Below are 15,587 nucleotides of genomic sequence, written 5' to 3'. Positions count from 1 at the left end.
TTGGCTGCTGCAGCCCTGAGCGGCCCACCAGCGCTGGAAAGCACAGTGGGATGGAAGGCCTGCTCCTCGGGGATGTCCTGCAGCTTTCCTTGGCTCTGGCAGCCAGAGCGTCTCTGAGCCCTCTCTTCACATGGAACAATTGTGCAGGGCTGTCAGGGCTGGTACCTGTCACACTGAGAAAGGTCGGTCAATACACTTCTCAGCGCATCCCTGGGAAACCGGTTGGTCAGCACATCCAGCAAAGAGCGGAGTGTTTGCTGAAGTGATGCGCTGTTGCTTTCCAGGTTTCTATGGATCGACCCCAGAATCTCTGGCACCTGTTGTGAGAACACAGGGAGAATGTTGCTGTCACAGCAGCCATTTGCCCCACTGCCACTGATGTTACTGGCCTTCCCGTTGCACTTGGCTGGCTTAAAATGGCTTCAGATGCCAAACAGCAGTGGAGGGCAGGGCATATCATTAGCATGGCTGATGTGAATGGAGATGCTTTGGTGTCACATTCTGCACAAAGGCGCTGGCGGCCCACGCAAAGCAATGCGACAGGTTTCCAGCACGGGGTGCCTGTGCCTCACAGTGCTCCCTCAGCCACCCCACCAGGTCAAAGCGGAGCTCCCTGGGCACCGGGCCAAGGAGCAGACAGGGCTGGCCCTTGACAATGCCTCCGGGGCACACGCTGCCTGCTTAACCTCCATGTCCCTGCTGCGGCACCTGGGGTTAATGCCTGGTGCCGGTAGAAAAGGAAGCACTGGAGGGTCAGAAAGTAACCCTAGGCAGCAGATGCTCTGTAACTCACAGTCAGGCGAAGGAGACCCAACTCCGCTGTGGTGATCCCGCACAGCTCTGGGTCCTGGAGAACATGGTGCAGTTCTTCCAAGATCCTCCCAGAAGTCCCTGGCAGGGAAAGCATTCTCTTCCAGATGTCCAGGGGGGTGCTGCGGACAAAGAGCAATGCTGTGTCAGCAGGGCTGCCTCAGCCACAGCGCCATGGCTCAGACAGGCCCAGCAGGCCCCAGGCTGTGCTGCAGCCCCGGCCCTGCCGCCCCACGTCCTTGGGGAGGCCTGGGGTCCTGGCCTGGGCAAGCAGGAGGGGCTGAGATGGCCTTCCCCAAGGGGCAGGGCGGGAGCCTGGTGGGGGCTCTGGGCTGCCGTGGTCAGCGTTGGCTGCTGCAGCCCTGAGTGGCCCACTAGCACTGGAAAGCACAGTGGGATGGAAGGCCTGCTCCTCGGGGATGTCCGGCAGCTTTCCTTGGCTCTGGCAGCCAGAGCGTCTCTGAACCCTCTCTTCGCATGGAACAAGCGTGTGGGGCTGTCCGGGCTGGTACCTGTCACTCTGTGTTAGTTCGGTCAACACGCTTGTTAACGCATCCCTGGGAAACTCATTTGCCAGCACAGGAAGCACCGACGTGAGGATCTCCTGAACTGACGTGCTGTTGCTTTTCAGCTTTCTCTGGATGAACCCCACAATCACTGGCACCTGCTGCTGGGAGGAAAGAAGGAGAATGCAGCTGCTGCTTGTACCGCAACCATCTGCCCTGCTGCCACTGAGATTGCTGCTCTTCCCCTTGCTCTTTGCTGGCTTAAAATGGCTTCAGGTGCCAAGAGCATCTGACTGCTTACATCCGTCAGCCAGGTGTGAGGGTCTCTCAGAATCAAATCCAGTAGAATCCTGGCATACTCCTTGTCCTCAGTGCTGCAGTCTCCCATGGTCTTTTCAAGGGTCATGAGGACGATGTCTGTAGTCTGAGGAGGGTGGATGAGTTTTCCAATTGGCTGTGGTAGCAAGGAAAGAAGGGAGGGAAGACATGTCAAAATGAGTGTGAGACCGTGGTATGGTCTGGAGGGGGAAGACCAGAGGAAAAGGGCAAAAGAAGACTCTTGCTTCAGGGCAGAAGCATGCTGAGGGCTCCCTGCTGTGCCCAAGCTTGTCTCACAGGTACCCCTGAGCTGTAGGCAGCTCTGGGATGCAAATTATGGGAGAGAGCCCAGATGGAAAGTTCCTGGCTCCTTACCTGCTGCCTGAAACTGCTGGCCATGAAACCACAAAGCTTCCACATCCGCTCCATGGCCCTCTCACGCACAATTTTGCTCTGGGAGACAGTGAAGGGCAGCAGCACCTGTGAGGAGCGGAGCGCCCGGTTAGCCTGGGAGCTGCTGATGCCCACTCCAGCAGAAGCAGCTCTGCTGAGCTCCCGGCTGGAATCACAGCATCCATCCAGGCTTCCCCTGAGCTAGAGCCAAGCCCTTCACGGGGCTACTGCCACTGGGATCCCTTGCCGGCTTCAGCTGCTGCCAGTGCCATTTCCATGGAGAGGGCTCAAATTCTACCAAAGGGAGCTCTGGGGGCAGAGCTCTGCAACAGACAGACCTCCAAGATACTCTGCAGCTGGTTACGGATGCTGGAGGAAGGATGGCTGTCTAGCAACACCTTCAGCATGTTGTCCATAGCATGCAGGGTCTGTAAAGAGAAGAACGAGTTGTGGAAGTCTTTCAGAGGTCCCTCTCACCCCCAGGAGACTGCTGTGAAGCGCTTTGGCTGCCAAGGAAGGACACCCACAGATCCATGCACAGGGAGACCCTGGGGCTGCAAAGCTGCTGTGCGCAGACCAGGCTGCAAGCACAGGGTATTGCCAAGCCCATGGCAAGAGCGCGTGGGAAGGGATGAGGGGAAGCGAGGCTGAGACCCTGCCCACAAGGATCTTCCTTAACCTCTGGACACAAATAATCCAGGGAGCAGCCCAGGGGCCTGAGGTTCAGTAGTTCACCTGGTACGTACATGGTTGTAGAGGCAAATGTTCAAGACCTTCTTTGGAGGAAGGTAGAAGATGACTTTGAAGCACACGTTTAAGAGGTGTACTATTTCATCCTCCGAAATTGCCTTCACACTGCTGCAAATAAAGAGACATTGTGCTGGGAGCAGTGCCTCCATGCTGAGGCAGGCATAGAACAGGTCATCCCCTGGGAGGGCTCCCTGGGAGAGATGGGGAGCGCTGCCAGATGGCACGTCCACCTCCACGGGGCTGGCCTGGGTCAGAGGACAGTCCTGAAGCCTCCTGCTTTGGGGCAAGTGCTGAGACCCAGCGAGGAGCTGCATCAGGGCCACCAGGATTGTGTCCTGGGGATGTGCTGGTAAAACCAGTGGCTGGGCGGGTACCTCAAGGCAGCAATAGCGTTCATGGTGTGGTATCGCAGTGCTGTGCACAGCTGCTCCCTGGGCTCCTGACGCATAAGGACCTGCAAAGCACAATCAGGATAGCACCTGGCAGCAGCCAGCACCCAGCACCAGCAAACCTGGCAGCGGCTGGCAGAGCCGGAGATGCCCCAGTGCCCCTAACCCAGCGCTGGCATACAGATGCTGCCATGCACTTCTGCTGCTGAGGGCTCAGCAACACCTGCAGTCCCATCTGGAGCACCTTGGTGTCTGTGCACAGTTTCCCGGCCTCCCCCAGCCACAGCCCTGTCCTCGTAGGGTGCATGTACCTGGGGCCATGTCCTCTCACCTCAATGTTCTCTGGCAAATCGTTTATGAAGCAGAAGACATCCAGGCCCTCTGTCAAGCCCTTATTTCTGGCAGTGCTGCACAGTGTGATGATGCAGTTCAGGAACTGCATCTTCTGCACCAGATCCTGGCAGGCACACAGAGACCAAGGAGTGTGAGCAGGGAGAGCCACGGCCAGGGGGACCGAGCACTGTGGGGTGCAGAGCAGTGCGGGACGTCTGCAGGGCAGCAGCTCTGGCCGGCCAGCTGCCCTCCTGCAGCCTACAGGCAGAGCCAGAGGGACCGTCTGGAGATGCAGGCACAGCCAAGATGGAGATGGCTGCTGCTACCTTTTCTGTGCTGTTGACGTAGGCTTCGATGGTTTCTATGACCTCCTTTTCCTCCGGGTACACAGGCAGCCAGTCAGCATCTAACCAAGGAGGAGAGTGAGCAGCGCTGTAGAGCGGCCAAAGGCAGGCACGAGCAGAGGACGGAGCTCTGCCCTCTCCAGCGCTGTGCCCGCTGCCCTGGCACAGCCTGCCCGTGGCTGTCTGGACAAGAGGCCCCGGTGTTGAGCAGGGGGCACTCGCTGGCCCAGCCCTGCCCAGCCCGCTGGGGACCCTCACTCACCGGCATGCAGCGGCTGCACCTCGGTCACCTGGTAGGGCTCCGGTGGAGGTCTTCTCTCCCGGGGAGCCCCACTCTTCTCCCAGGCCACTCTGGGGGATCTGGGAGGTTTCCTCTCCATTCTGAGGGATTAGGGCTGAGGTTGGGGAGGGAACAGCCACGGGGCTGCTGGGGGTAGAGGGAAACGATGTGGGCTGCGCTCGGGGGCTCCTCGCCAGACCCGCACACTCCTGCCCTGTCCCCTCGCTGTCCTGCCGGACACTGCGGGGCCACTATGTCAGTGCCAGCTACCCCGGGGTGTGCCAGGGACGGGTCACAAAGGGCCCCACTGTGACCCGCTGCCCCGCCCGGGCGGGGCTGGCTGCAGGCCCCTGAAAGAGGCCTTGACTGAGTTATGATGACTATGTTATTAATACGATTAGTGCTATTATTTTATCGTATGCCAATAGTTTGCTAATAAACAAAAAAGAGGGACTTGTGGGAATGTGAGAAAGATTATTCAGAGCAGAAGCTGCGGAGCGAGATAAACAGCATGAGAAGGCAAGGCTGAGAACCAAGGAGGTCTCCGGAATACACGGGACAAAGTAACTGCAGCTTAGCAACAAGTATCAGGGATGGTAAGCATTTGTGCCCAACATGATTGTGAACTGCTTGCTCTGCACATGTGTCTTCGCGGTATAGAGAACAGTGGAAAATCACTGGCATAAGTCAGCGTGGGTATAAAAGCTTGCAGACAAAGATAATAAAGGATTTCGCTATGCGACTGCATCGGAGTCCGCGACCTAATTGCCCCGTTTCTTGATGCCAGCTGGGCAGGACTTCCGCGACACAATTAAGTCAGCTTTGTTACTTGCCTTCACCGTATCTCATACAGACATAGAAATCAAGCTAAATTAAACTGTTGGTACTGATATCCACGAGAAGCCTTCTAAATCTGCAAAATGAGTAGAAAAGAATAATGAAAGATTTTCGCTGTAAAGATCTGGTAACTTTACAGAACATCATAAACTCTGGTTCTTTGGCTTTTAATGTGTCTGGGTTGGGACAGATTTTCATATTTTCAGATAATCTGCTTAAAAACTAGATGACTGTTGTTTGTTTATTCAAGAACGAGGATGCAATAGCAAGTTTCCTCGGTTCGGTATATCCTGGGTGCTCGAATCATTTTTCATCCACCAAATTTGAGCTTGCTGACGTGTGAAACCCCCGGCCACAAACAGACAAAGCCTGTCACGCGAAGACACTGTCACACAAGAAGCTATTAAAGAAATGCGATACCTCTAATAAGAAAGTTTGATGACGAAACTTTGATGACGTATGTCATTTTTTGATTGTGCTCTTATGGGCACGGCAGTGCTAAACTGCCGGTCCATTCAACTGTTTGCAGTTGAACTCAAAGCTAATGAAGGGGAGCCTGTTTACCCACTTTGTGAAGTTGTTAGTTATTGTGAGTTTCCACCAAGGTGTGTAACGGATTACTTCTCTTTACATCTGATTGGAAAATCAAGGAAAAATAATGGAAAATTCAAATAGGGAGAGATACGATTGGGATGGAAGTCTTGATGTGGAGTGAAAGTAAATGTCTTCTTCAGAAGTTTACGTGACAGCTGCTGGGCAGCTGGCCAGATTCTGTAGGACTGGTTTTCCTCAGAAAAACTGGCCAACTCACATCAGCAGGAGCTGGAGATCTCACTGAATGTGCTACTGAAACCAGTGTCTTCCTTCTTCTGCCCTGGCGCGTTTTGCAAAGTGCCTGTATTTGCAGCAGTAAAGCAGCATGCTCAGAAATAATCTGGAAAACGTTAAAAACACAGAAATGGCAGCACCGGCCAGAACCAGCAAGTCCCTTTGTGAGTTCCTGGAGACAGCTGCATCTTAATGCTCGGTATCAAGTGGTCAGCCTTCTGAGAAATAGTTCCCTTCTTCTGCGCTCTCCCTCCCTGCAGTGTTCTTCTGTAGCTAGTCCCAGGTCTGCATCTCTTGGCAGGCTAAAATCTTCACAGAATCAGAGGGGTTTGAATGGAGCTCAAGGGATCTTCGAGTCCAACCCCCCGGCTACCCTACAATAAGTCGCACAGGTAGGCGTCCAGACGGGTCTTGGCTATCTCCGTAGCAGGAGACTCCACAGCTTCTCAGGGCAACCTGTTCCAGCACTCCGTCACCCTTACCGTGTAGAAGGTCTTGTGCACGTTAGTACGGAACTTCCGATGTTCACATTTCATGCCGTTGCTCCTTGTTTTCCAGGTTCAATTAGTGGCAGCAAATACTGCCATGGCAACTGTGCAGTAGTGTCCTTCAGTTCAAATAGCAGTTTCACTCCCCTAGCTGTGTTGAGAGCACACCTGATTCTTGGGAGCCATCATATTGCGTCTCAGGCCTCACCTCACCTGTGCCTCAAGCTTTGTTTGCTAGACTCAGCAGTCTTCCTTCTCACAGCACAGGATTTCTGTGCTCTGCATCCCTACGAAGCCTGCTTCTGCCTGAGTTCAAACTCTTTTCGTGAAAATCAGTGACCAGGAGGCTACTCGCCACATTGCTCTATTTATTGTTTCCATAGCTCTGAAGCTTTGAGACGTATTTTTATATCTGTGTGGCAACTTTTCCAGACAATACTAATAAAGATCACTCCGATCTTCAGTGTAACCCTCCCCTTGCTGCTGGAGCTGTGAAAGATTCCCTTCAGGGCGGTAAGAAACACAGTGCAATTTTCTGTTCTGTTACGTCAGTGTTACTTCAGTATTTGCTTTGTAGCACAGCGACATGTTTGTAATCTGAGGTTAATTAAATGTAGTCACTTACGAAAGCCATGGGTGCGATTTGCAAGGAGCACAAGGTTTTTTGTCTGGGGATGTGTTTTTGTCTAGGGATGTGTCAAATGTAGTAATGAGAATTGGTCATTACAGGTGAGGCTGCAAGGCCAAATTCCCTGTTGATGTCACTCCACTGACTTCAGAGTTAAAGGGTCTGGAGGAAAATTCAGGCTGGGGAAGATACAACTGAGGGGGGAGGCTGGTCAATGTTTATAAATATCTAAAGGAAAGTGGGAGGCAAATGGAAGAGGCCAGGCTCTTCCCGGTGCAGTGTACCAATAGGACAAGGAGAACTGTCCTAAAGCTTGTACATAGGAAGTTCCATACCAACATGCAGAAAAACTTCTATACGGCAAGGGTGGAACAGGTTGCCCAGAGGGGTTGTGGAGTCTCCTGCTATGGAGATATTCAAGACCTGCCTGGATTTACCCGCTTTAGCAGGGAGCTTGGACTCAATGATCTGAGGAGACCGTTCCAAGCCCAGCAACGCTGTGCTTCCGTGATTCTCCCTACGCCTTTATCCGCCTTTATTCACCCTGTACTTTGATGTTTTTGTGCTGTTTTTATTACTATTATTGTTAAGACTTGAATGTCACCCAAAAGATTTGGGGAACCTGTTTTGAAATGCAAACTCAAAACTGAAGATCGTGGAGCCTGGATTTCAAGGGAAGGAAGCTTCGCCCTGAAGGGAGTAGCTTCAGAGTCACGATCTGCACAAAGGCGCTGTGGACCCATGTAAAGCAATGGAACAGATTTCTAGCACGGGGTGCCTGTGCCTCACGGTGCTCCCCCAGCCACCCCACCAGGTCAATGCAGAGCTTCCTGGGCACGGGGCCATGGAGCAGACAGGGCTGGCCCTTGACAATGCCTCCGGGGCACACGCTGCCTGCTTAACCTCCATGTCCCTGCTGTGGCACCTGGGGAGAATGCCTGGTGCTGGTAGAAAAGGAAGAAGCGGAGGGTCAGAAAGTAACCCTAGGCCGCAGAAGCTCTGCACAATGGACAGGCTGGGCCCCAGCACAGGGTGCTCACATCAGGAAGAACAACCAAGCTGCCAGGGACAAGGCCTGCTTCTCCTGTTCTCTGACCATCTACAGCCTGCTGCTCTCCCACTATTCCCTTCCAGATGTCCAGGGTAGTGCTGCATACAAAGAGCAATGCTGTGTCAGCAGGGCTACCTCAGCCACAGCACCATGGCTCAGGCAGGCCCGGCAGGCCCCTGGCTAAGCTGCAGCCCCAGCCCACCACAGCCTCTGTCACATCTTTGAAGAGGCGGATGGAACACTGTGGGCCCACACAAAGCAATGCAGTGGCTACCTGTTGTAGCCAGGGGGTTGGACTCGATGATCTCTTGAGCTCCATTCGAACCCCTCTGATTCTGTGAAGATCTTAGCCTGCCAAGAGATGCAGACCTGGGACTAGCTACAGAAGAACAGTGCGGGGAGGGAGAGCGCAGAAGAAGAGAACTATTTCTCAGAAGGCCATTCCTACTGCATTGTCAAGGATAGATATCAGTCACTAATTACTTAAAACTTGTTTCAGCACTAGAGTGCAACAGGCAGAGACATAAACAGAAGTGTGGTATGTGCAGTTGCTGTCCTTACAATTTTTTATACATACATATAAAAATCACGTTTAGCATCCTGGTACCCAGTTTTTCCTAATTGGCTCTACTTCCTCTTAAATCAAGCTCTCATAGAATCATGGATTAAGAAAAAATAATGATAGCACAAGAAAATTCTCCAACAGGTTATTCTTGCTATCTGTGCTTATTTGATCACACATAGGGACAGTTTAAAGGTTTTGAAGGGAACAGAGGAATTGCTTGCTCATCTGCTATAGAAGAAAAGCAGCCTGCAGCTATACAGCAAAGAGCGCTGGCTAAACAGTTTGGAGGTGGAATACTTACCAGATTTCTGGACCCTATGAACTGGAAATGCTACACAATTCACAAAGTTGTTTTCCTGAATTGAAGCAGAGACACTCCAAAAGTAAGTAATATTAAAATTTTTCCTCCTGTGCTTAATGCTGCCCTGTTCCTCTACGGAAAACCTCATAACCTGCCTCCTTGCCTTGCTTTCCAGCCATAGGCCCAAATGTCCACATATGCCTCCTGCAATGACCGTTTTCTGATCAGTGTAGTCCTTCCCAGCACTGCTGGCTTCATCTTTTCAGCTTGCCCTCTGTACGGTCAGGTGGAGCAGGGGCACCTTCTTGTCTGTGCATGAGAGGAAGCAGCCTTCTCAGTGGGCAGCTTCAGTCAGTTCTCCTTGGTGATGGACTTGCTGCATGCACAAGATTTTGAAAGCTTACAGGTCTCTGACTGCATCATCTCTGAGTCCAGTGAATATGATGGCCTGCATTCTAAAACTAAGCATAAGGATGGCCGTTCAGTCACGGATGCAGAAAATAGAAGGGCACGTTCTGCAACCCTGGTAACACAGAGATTCTGTTCCCTGAAATTAGTCTCCAGGTTCTTGTGCTCCCCATGAACTGCTTCATGCTCCCTTCCAAAAGGAACTGTTTTCTTAGCAAGCAGCAGCCAGTGAGAAGAATGGGCAAATTTCAGGCCAAAAAAAAGAATACAAGTCATTATAAACTCAAAAGTTTAACAGAAATGAAGGACTGGCTTAGAAACTTAACAGGGCTTTCCTTCAAACACTGGCATAAATAAAACTGTCTCTTTCAGTGAAACAGCTGGATTTTGTTAGAGGTGAGAATTACTCTATTTTTTTATTATTTTTTTTTTTAACTTCCCCCTGTGTTGGTCCCTGGAAGCAGTCACGTTGCTTCCAGTAAGCTCTTTGTGCTACCAGGCAGAGCATCATTAAGAAAGTCAATAATCATACATAGGAAAAAGTTAACTAATTGGACAGGTGATGAGGTTCTCTAGCTACAGAACACTCCTGCTCAGGGAGAGGCCTTCATCCAGGAGACGTTCTCCCAGTGGAGGCTAGCCCTTAAATGAGCCCAGGGAGGAGTGGACCCTGGGTCCACCCGTTCTGGTCATGTGGGAAGCACAGGTGAATTGCTTGCACCTGTGCTTCCTGGGCCAGCCACCCCCTTCCCCAGGTGCTCAGTCATCAATTCAGGCCGTGATGCAATGCCTCTACAATACACTTAGTGCATGGGACTGAACCAGCACTTAAAATCAGCACTGAATACTACCTAGGTATAGACTGTGATTTTAGGAACTCATCTCTAGTACCACCTAATATAGTAGTCTCTGTTTCTAATTTTATCATTCCTCGTGACTTCCTCAATGCGGCATCCATTGAATGGAATGCATCACAATCTGCAGAAGTGGTGACAAGTACTACCACTTCTGTAATCACAGTCCTGTATATTCCGGGATTGGAAATATGCTCCCTGAGCAGGCAGGTAAGACGAGACTCACCCCTCAGCTGCTCAATATATTCAGCATGTCTTAGCTGCAGACAAATCTTGCATTCCAAAGAAGAAGTTTGTGGTGACTCTGCATAGGTGAGTTAGTAAATCTGGGGAAAGAAAGAGGAGGATGAATTTTCTCTGGCACAATATTTACTGCTTAAACCTCATGGTGCTGATATCTCGCTTCCTGTGGCAGATTGACTGAGCCTTGCCCTGAGTTTTTCTTCAGGAAAGTAATCAGTGTGAAAGCAGCATAGTCCACAACTTCCTGCAGATCTGTCTCCAATCCCTTACAGATATGCTGAGTTAAAGGAAGACTGAAGTGCCTGTTTGCCCAGAACAACAGATACTTCAGCTCTGCCAACAAAGTCAGGAGAGAGCAATTAAGCAGTCAGGGAAAGAAAAAAGATATAATATTTTAGTCTAGAGCTTTTTAAGCAAGATCTTAAATATATAATTCATGTAACTCATTCATCTATGACTGTTCGTACTATGTTGACACACTTTTGTAACACTAAATAAATTAGTGCATTTGGCATTTGTAACAGTTTCCTTCCTTGTGCTGTCTCCACTGTATCCCCTTGAAAGAGGATTTCTTCCCAAACACTTAGCTTGCTGCCTTTATTGCTTGCCAGGAGATTTCATGCATTAAAAGGAAAAAATATGTATTTGGAAAGAATTTAAACTGCTTGAATTTTTTGATAAACAGACGTAAGATGGAAATGCATAATTTAGATTAAACGTGGATAATGGAACTTTAAAGATTCAGTGCTCACTCTTAGGTCAAAAATCTTTTGTTCCTTATATGCAAAGCTTTTGAGGTTAATGACAAGAGTTATAGAGGAGAGCCAAAGGTTCGTTGATGAAGCAAAGGACAAACAGCTGGCAAATTTTTGAAACTTTCACATGGACGCTCTCTACAGCTGGGGCAAAAACATAACAGCCCACCAGTATTTCTCATAATTCACTCTAAGGACTTTGAGTAGAGGAAGATGGAAACTCTTCCGGACCCACTACTTCAGCATGTGTGCAAGTGTAATTTAGAATTTGTCTCTTTATGTGCAGCCACTTAATCTCTGAGGGCTGATCCGAAAGTAATGCTTCCTATTTTATGATGTTGGCCCATGATGTCAGAGGCGGATATTGGCGGTATGGCAGTGGAGGAAGAACCTTCCCACCAATATTCTGTCCTGTTGTTGCCATGCGACAGATGGCAGCAGAGGGGCAATCTGACACAATGGCTTCTGACATGGAAGTGTGGATGAAGCAAAGGGATGGAACTGAATTCCTCCGTGTGGAAAAAACACACTGACATTCGTTGGTGCTTGGTCAATGTTTATGGAGAACAAAGAGTGGGTATGAGCACAATGAAGTGATGGTTGGTGTGTTTCAGCAGTGACGACAGCAACAGGTTGCTGAGCGTGCTGTGCAGCAACACTTGCTGAGCATGAGCCAGCAGTGTTCCCAGGTGGCCAAGAAGGCCAGCGGCATCCTGGCTTGTATCAGAACTAGTGTCGCCAGCAGGAGCAGGGAAGTAATTGTCCCTCTGTACTCGGCACTGGTGAGGCCGCACCTCGAATACTGTGTCCAGTTTTGGGCCCCTCACTGCAAGAAAGACATGGAGGCCTTGGAGCGTGTTCAGAGGAGGGTGACAAAGCTGGTGAGGGGTCTGGAGCACAGGCCTTATGAGGAGCGGCTGAGGGAGATGGGGTTGTTCCATCTGGAGAGGAGGAGGCTCAGAGGTGACCCTATCGCTCTCTATAACTACCTGAAGGGAGGTTGTAGTGAGCTGGGGGTCGGCTTCTTCTCTCGTGTAACTGGCGACAGGACGAGGGGGAATGGCCTCAAGTTGCGCCAGAGGAGATTCAGGCTGGATGTTAGGAAATTCTACTTTTCTGAAGGAGTGGTCAGGCACTGGAATGGGCTGCCCAGGGAGGTGGTGGAGTCACCGACCCTGGAGGTTTTCAAGGAACGTTTAGATGCTGTGTTGAGAGACATGGTTTAGTGGGGTTATGTTGGTGGTAGGTGGATGGTTGGACTGGATGATCGTGTAGGTCTTTTCCAACCTTGCTAATTCTATGATTCTATGATTCTGTGATTCTATGAACAGTGCTCACCTCTGCTGGTGCAGACTGTTAAAAGCACAGCATGCAGGCTCCTGTTCATCACTGGTGAAAATGCAGAGCTTGAACACTGTTCAAGATACAGACTGTTGTTGCTTATTGTCACAATGACAATTGGTGATCTAGGCCAGGATTTTGAAAAAGTCTCTGCTATGAAGATTAATTAGGAAGAATTATGTGACTGTTCCAACAACAAAACTCTTTGCCTTCCCTCTGTCGTTTAAACGCAGGTCACAGCTCCTAGATCCCCTACATTCCATGTATCCAGGATCCTTGTGCTCAGATAAGAAGAGCAGTCCAGTAGCATTCCTGAGGGATCTTGCTATGGACCAGCTGTTAGTTTCTATATTTTCTTCTAAGATGTCAAACACGAGAGCTGTCCGCTAACTCCTGGTGAAACCACAAGGGGAGGTGGATTTGGGATGCCATGCCACTTAACTCCTTAGGGGAGTAAGGATAAGGACATCTATGTTTTTTATCATCTGAGAACTACAGTCTCAATCACAGTCAAGTTCCTCTGAAATTGACCGTCCAGCAAAGGAAAAACTGCAGAGCTCACATAAGGTTTGCTATCCTCCCTTTTTGCTATGAAATGTAGAGCACAAAATGGCTTTCACCACAGCCCACACCGACGAAAGGAGCAAAGCTCCTTCCTTCTTCTGTAGTCTCGTTTAGGGCATGTACTGCAGATATGCTCCCCCTCTGGTTATAGCAAAAGCTCAGTTCCCCTAAATTTCTCATAAGCACATATAGTCCTCGCTACATCCTTTAGTCTCTCTTAAAATCTGAAACCTTGCCCTTCTTGGGGAACATGGAAAGTTACTTGCTGAATCACGGGCTGTGCCAAGGAGGGCGTAGATGTTCCCAAACTGTTCTGGAAAATGAAGAGGGCTGTATTTATCTTCATTAATGTTTATGCTCTTTGGCAATAAATGTGTCAATTCTTCCACCTTCTTTTAGATTCCAAATTGTAATAAAAACTGCAAAATAAGAGATGCCCTCCCACATACACTGTATTTGGTGAGAATAACATTGATGTTGGAAATAGTGTATGCGCTCCATAAGGCTAGACGGAAGGACAGTTGCTTCTCGCTAAAACTCATTTAAAAAGAATCTTACAGAGAAATTAACACTGCAGAGACAAGCTGCAAACATTATAATCATGTGAAGGTACGATAGCTGTATGACATAATTCCCCACTTCTGTTCAAGTGTAAACCAGGTCTTGTCGTTGACTGACCTGCACATATGTCATATTCCACAGGATTTTCAGATAGTGATTCAAAACTGTCATTTCACCGTTTCCATTCATCTACTAATTTCCATTTTTCTGGTGTAATTTTTCATTTCATTATCACTCTGTGTTTTTATCCTTAAGGCATTGTGTTCACTTCATTTCTTCCTTTCATTATGTTTCCTTTGATGCCCTAACAGGTTGAAGACGGTACGGCATTTTTTTTTTTTTTTACTAGAGGCAAGGAAATTAGCACCTTGGTGGAAGGTGTACTACATGGATCATGTAGGCATTACAGAGCTCTTAAACACATTTCACTTCACTGCGATTACAAAAATTGAAAGCAAGCATCACAATTTTCAGCCACTTTACCTCCCTTTTCACTCATAGTGTCTTTGCAGCATGACAGCCATAGAAATGTGCGTTATGAAAAGCAGCTCAATTCTCCTCCTTGACATTGTTGAAGGACAGCAGCAATAATGATCTGTCTCTTCCACATGTGATTTCAGACCATGCTGCAGAGGACTAATGCAATATTTAACCTGTTGTCTCATTAGTCAGTTCTACAGTGCAACTGCAGTTGTTTCCTCCTGAAACATCCCAAGGTTACCTGAGTAAAGTTACCTCTTACAGCTTGGATCACGAGCAATGCAAGACACTGGAGGAGCAAGAAAGAAGCCTGTGATTGCTTCCAGCAGTCTTTTCAGAGGGACATCTGGGAGCTGTTGGAGTGGGATTGACTTGCTAGGGCACACATGGAGAGGACAGCCGGTACTAGCAAGACACATCTTGCACGTGGCACAGAGGGAAATTTACTCATCCTTGTAGGACTCCTGGAGAAATACAGTCTCCCACGGCTTCCAGGGAACAAACCCTGTGCAGATACTAGCTTTGTCAATTCCATTCTCCATTTTGCAGCAAGATGGAGTTTTAGAGATGCTGAGGTGCAACAGGAATTGGTCTTTCTGATCAGAATCCCTTGACCCCTGAAAATTCACAATCCATTTTGCCGTGCATGCGGAGAAATTAGCCAGTGATGAAAAACTGTTAACTGGGAGCTGACAAGGGCATTTGCACTTACTACTTTTGTGCACCTAGGTAGGTTTATTTGTGTTCGAAGACTTGCCTCCGTGATCCCCTCTGCAGACGAAGGAAAATGCTCCTCCAGAAAAGGAGGCAGGGTAGGAGCCTGCTTAAGGAATCTCCTTAAATGAACCTCTCTCCACAGCCACCAAAAAAGCCTGAGGAAACTTGCCATATAGCGCAGTGGCTAAGAATACGCCCTGAAAAATCAACTTGCTGTTTAGTGAGCTTACTCCACAGACGAAATGGACAGGAAACAGCAGGCCTGGTAGCTCTAGCTGGATAAATAATGGAATACTGGGAAAATGCAGACGACACTGTTACCTTAAGAAGACCCAGTGTCAAGGTTCAAAGTATATCTGGCTCTCTCTGTGGCTTATCATTTCTAAAGAGAGTGTAAGATGTTGAAGTACTCAGGATCAGGGATGCTCCGTAATCAAAGGTGAGCACTAATTATTTTACCTATCCCTCATGTTGCCCCTGGACCTTGATTGTAGTGGTCCAGGGATGCTGTTGTCACCCTTTTGTAAAAAATCTGTGCAATCATGCTTTGAAGAAACCTAGTGTTTCATTACACTTGAGTCTCCCTACTACACTTTGATTTAACAGAAAAGAAAGAAAGAAAGAAAGAAAGAGAGGAAGAAAGAGAGGAAGAAAGAGAGGAAGAAAGAGAGGAAGAAAGAGAGGAAGAAAGAGAGGAAGAAAGAGAGGAAGAAAGAGAGGAAGAAAAGTAAGGAAAAGTAAGGAAAAGGGAAGGGAAGGGAAGGAAAGGAAAGGAAAGAGGAAAGGAAAGAGGAAAGGGAAGGGGAAGGGGAAGGGGAAGGAAAGGAAAGGGGAAGGGGAAGG

The 15,587-nt window shown here is 49.1% G+C and overlaps 1 protein-coding gene across 2 annotated transcripts; it reads right to left on the bottom strand.

Annotated features, from left to right (window-relative positions):
• Nucleotides 1-14: 14 nt before the first annotated feature.
• LOC110391645 lies at nt 15-5,080 on the bottom strand. Of its 2 annotated transcripts, none has more exons than XM_021383597.1 (11): nt 4,106-5,080; nt 3,826-3,905; nt 3,498-3,623; nt 3,152-3,231; nt 2,774-2,885; nt 2,366-2,455; nt 2,010-2,114; nt 1,618-1,770; nt 1,323-1,480; nt 794-932; nt 15-317 (listed from the first exon to the last, which is right to left on the bottom strand). In XM_021383597.1, the coding sequence occupies exons 1-11, from the start codon at nt 4,221-4,223 to the stop codon at nt 153-155; spliced, it is 1,326 nt and encodes a 441-aa protein (XP_021239272.1). In that variant the 5' UTR covers nt 4,224-5,080; the 3' UTR covers nt 15-152. The 2 variants fall into 2 exon arrangements, with proteins under 2 accessions (XP_021239272.1, XP_021239273.1); XM_021383598.1 differs by having other exon boundaries at nt 1,323-1,477; nt 4,106-5,078.
• Between the last annotated feature and the right edge of the window lie 10,507 nt (nt 5,081-15,587).

Source organism: Numida meleagris, unplaced genomic scaffold (genome assembly GCF_002078875.1).
Source record: "Numida meleagris isolate 19003 breed g44 Domestic line unplaced genomic scaffold, NumMel1.0 unplaced_Scaffold434, whole genome shotgun sequence".
NCBI classification, from domain to species: Eukaryota; Metazoa; Chordata; class Aves; order Galliformes; family Numididae; genus Numida; species Numida meleagris.
Note: the sequence above shows the minus strand (reverse complement) of the source record. Positions and strands in the feature narration are given on the sequence as shown.

Bases quoted from the DNA above. Each gene is read 5' to 3' on its own strand.
- LOC110391645 (XM_021383597.1), bottom strand. From the start codon at position 4,223: ATGGAGAGGAAACCTCCCAGATCCCCCAGAGTGGCCTGGGAGAAGAGT. The intron at 3,232-3,497 runs GTGAGAGGACAT...TGTGCTTTGCAG, and splicing joins ATTTGCCAGAGAACATTGAG to GTCCTTATGCGTCAGGAGCC. The intron at 2,886-3,151 runs GTACCCGCCCAG...CTTTATTTGCAG, and splicing joins AACGCTATTGCTGCCTTGAG to CAGTGTGAAGGCAATTTCGG.